Source organism: Carica papaya, chromosome 6 (assembly GCF_054855325.1).
Source record: "Carica papaya isolate Zhongbai chromosome 6, ASM5485532v1, whole genome shotgun sequence".
Taxonomy (NCBI): Eukaryota; Viridiplantae; Streptophyta; class Magnoliopsida; order Brassicales; family Caricaceae; genus Carica; species Carica papaya.
Window position 1 is genome coordinate 26,155,556 of NC_142314.1, and position 3,087 is coordinate 26,158,642.

The window sequence follows — 3,087 nt, forward strand, 5'->3', positions numbered from 1 at the left end:
TTTTACGATAAATAATATGTAGAGTAAATTAAATTAATTAAATATGACTTAAAGGCCCGAATAAATAGGATTTTTCAAATTATTTAAGCACAGTGATGGGTGGGGTGTTACATTGTCCCCACCTTAGAAAACTTTGGTCTCCAAATTTGTCTTGAACAGGTCTGAGTTCTTCTCCCTCATCTCGCTCTCCAACTCCCACGTTGCTTCATCTCGGGTATGATGCTGTCATTGCACCTTCACCATGGGAATCGTCTTGTTGTGCAAAACTTTAGCAGTCCACCCAAGAATCTCCACAGGAACCTCCTCATAAGTCATGTCGACTTGTACATACACCTCATCACAAGGAATAATATGAGAAGGGTCAGGGTGGTACCTCTTTAGCATCGAGACGTGAAAGATGTCATGCAGACTCGTAAACTCTCGGGATAAAGCGAGGCGGTATGTTATGGGTCCAATGCGCTCGATAATCCAAAAAGGTCCCACGTATCGAAGGCTTAACTTCCCTCTTTTTCCAAATTGCATCTTTCCCTTGTAGGGAAAAATCTTGAGGAAAACCTGGTCTCCCACAATAAATTCTGAGGGTCACCTATAATTTTTGGCGTAGCTCTTTTGACAGCTTTAGGTAGTAACCAAGTTCTTGCAGATGATTACGACCTTTTCAATGGTTTTCTTAATAAAGTCTGGTTAAAGTGGTGTTTGTTTCCGACTTCACTCCAACAAGTAGCAGAATGACAAGGCCTTCCATACAATGCTTCATATGGAGCCATGCCAATGTTGGAATGATAACTGTTATTATAAAAAATTCACATAGGGGAAGGTACTCATACCTCTTATAGCCAAAGTCAAGGACGCAAGCACACACCATGTCTTCCAATTTCTGGATTGTGCATTCAAACTGACCATCCGTTTGGGGATGATAAGTGGTACTAAAATACAATCCAAACCTCCGAGCTTCTTAGAAGCTGTCACAGAAGTAGGAGGTGAATCGAGGATCATGGTCGGACACAATGGATGAGGGAACACAATGAAATTGAACAATCTCATCAACATATAGGTGGCTAATTTACTGGTGGAGTAAGTGGTTCTGATAGGTAAAAGTGGGTAGTCTTAGTTAGTATGTCCACGATGATCCATACAGCATTTTGACCAGAACAGATCCTGGGCAATCCTGTGACAAAATTCATATACATGCTATCATTTTCACTCAGGAATCGAAAGACCTTGTAACAAACTACCAGGTCTCTGATGTTCTGCCTTAATTCTCTTAAAAGTAAGGCATCAGGAGACGTAGTCAACTATATCCGTCTTTATTTCTGGCCACTAGTACTGACGTTTCAAGTCCCAATACATCTTGGTACTCCTGGGATAGATGGATAGCTTGGAAGCATAGACAGTCTTGAGAACATCTAGCCTAACAGTAATGGGGACCTAAATTCAGTTCTAAAATTTGAACAGTTCCTCATATGAAATCCTAAAATTAGGAGATTCATCACAAGTGAACTTACCTAGATTCTTGGTGAGTTCCAGGTCCGTGGACTGAGCTTCCCAAATTTTCATAAAAAGATCCGGCAGGGCTCGAAGCTGAGCGAGATAGGTGCTTTATTATAGTAGTTAAGGCAGAGTGACTGTACAGTATCCATTAATTTCCAACTGAAGGCCATGGTTTGAGCAAACACGACAAACTCCTTTTAGCTTAGTGCATCATTGACTACATTTCTTTCATCGGGTTGATAGATGATATTGCAGTCATAGTCCTTTAGGAGATCCATCCAGCGTCTCTATCTCATATTTATCTCCCTCTGCGAGAAGATATATCTCAAACTCTTGTGGTCAGTGTAAATCTCAAAAGTCTGCCCAAATAGGTAGTCACACTATATTTTCAGAGTAAAGATAATAGCTGCCAACTCCAAGTTGTGGGTAGGGTAGTTCCGCTCATGAGGTTTCAATTGTCGGGACCCATAAGTGACTACTCTATCATGCTGCATCAAAATACACCCCAAACCGATATGAGATGTGTGGTAGTAGACCTAAAATCTTCTAACATTGTTAGGGAGGATCAATATAAGAGCTGAGGTGAGACGATGCTTTAATTCCATAAAGCTTTCACTGCACTCATAATTCTAGACAAATGGTACACCCTTTCGGGTAAGTCAGGTCAGTGGGGCTGTAGTTTTAGCAAATCCATTAATAAACTGTCGATAGTAATCTGCTAAGCTAAGGAAGCTACATACTTCGGCCACATTAGTGGGGGGATTCTAGTTACCTACTATTTTAACCTTGTTCAGATCCACGGAGACTCCTTCACTCAAAATTATGTGACCAATAAAGGAAACTTGATCCAACTAAAAGGAGCATTTGCTTAGTTTAGCATACAACTGGTTCTGGCAAAGAGTCTCCAACACTTCATTAAGTGCACTGCATGTTTCTTCAGGCTTTTGGAATACACTAGGATGTCATTAATAAAAATGATGATATACTGATCTAGTGCGTGCTGGAAAACTTTGTTCATAAGGTCCATGAAGGCTGCAGGGTAATTGGTTAACCTGAACGATATTACCTTGAACTCGTACAAACTGTACCTGCACCGAAAGGAAGTCTTCGAAATATCTTCTTCGTTAACTCTCAACTAGTGATATCGCGTCCTAAGATCAATCTTGGAGAAGATCGTGGCTCCTTACAGTTGATTAAAGAGGTCGTTGATATGAAGAAATGGGTACTTAATTTTAACTATCACTTGGTTGAGTTTTCGGTAATCCACACAGAGTCTGAGGGAACCATCCTTCTTCTTCACGAACAACACAGGAGCACCTCAAGGAGAATGGCTAGGGCAGATAAACTTTTGGGTAATAAATTCATAAAGCTGACGTTTTAACTCTGTTAGCTGAACTCGACTCATAAGATAGGCGGGCTTCGAAATTGGTTGGGGTCCAGACATTAATTCAATTAAAAACTCTACTTCTCGTGGGGGAGGCAGATTAAGAAGTTCGATGGAAAAGACATCCAAAAAGTTTTAAATAATTGGTATGGAACACACAGCAAGATCAACACTCGTATTCCTATTTATTCAATTATGAATAATAATAATAA

At 40.3% G+C, this 3,087-nt stretch overlaps 1 protein-coding gene across 1 annotated transcript; it reads right to left on the reverse strand.

Annotated features, from left to right (window-relative positions):
* Nucleotides 1–225: 225 nt before the first annotated feature.
* LOC148253455 (uncharacterized) lies at nt 226–996 on the reverse strand. The gene is made up of 2 exons (XM_088223380.1): nt 901–996; nt 226–555 (listed from the first exon to the last, which is right to left on the reverse strand). The coding sequence occupies exons 1-2, from the start codon at nt 994–996 to the stop codon at nt 226–228; spliced, it is 426 nt and encodes a 141-aa protein (XP_088079506.1).
* Between the last annotated feature and the right edge of the window lie 2,091 nt (nt 997–3,087).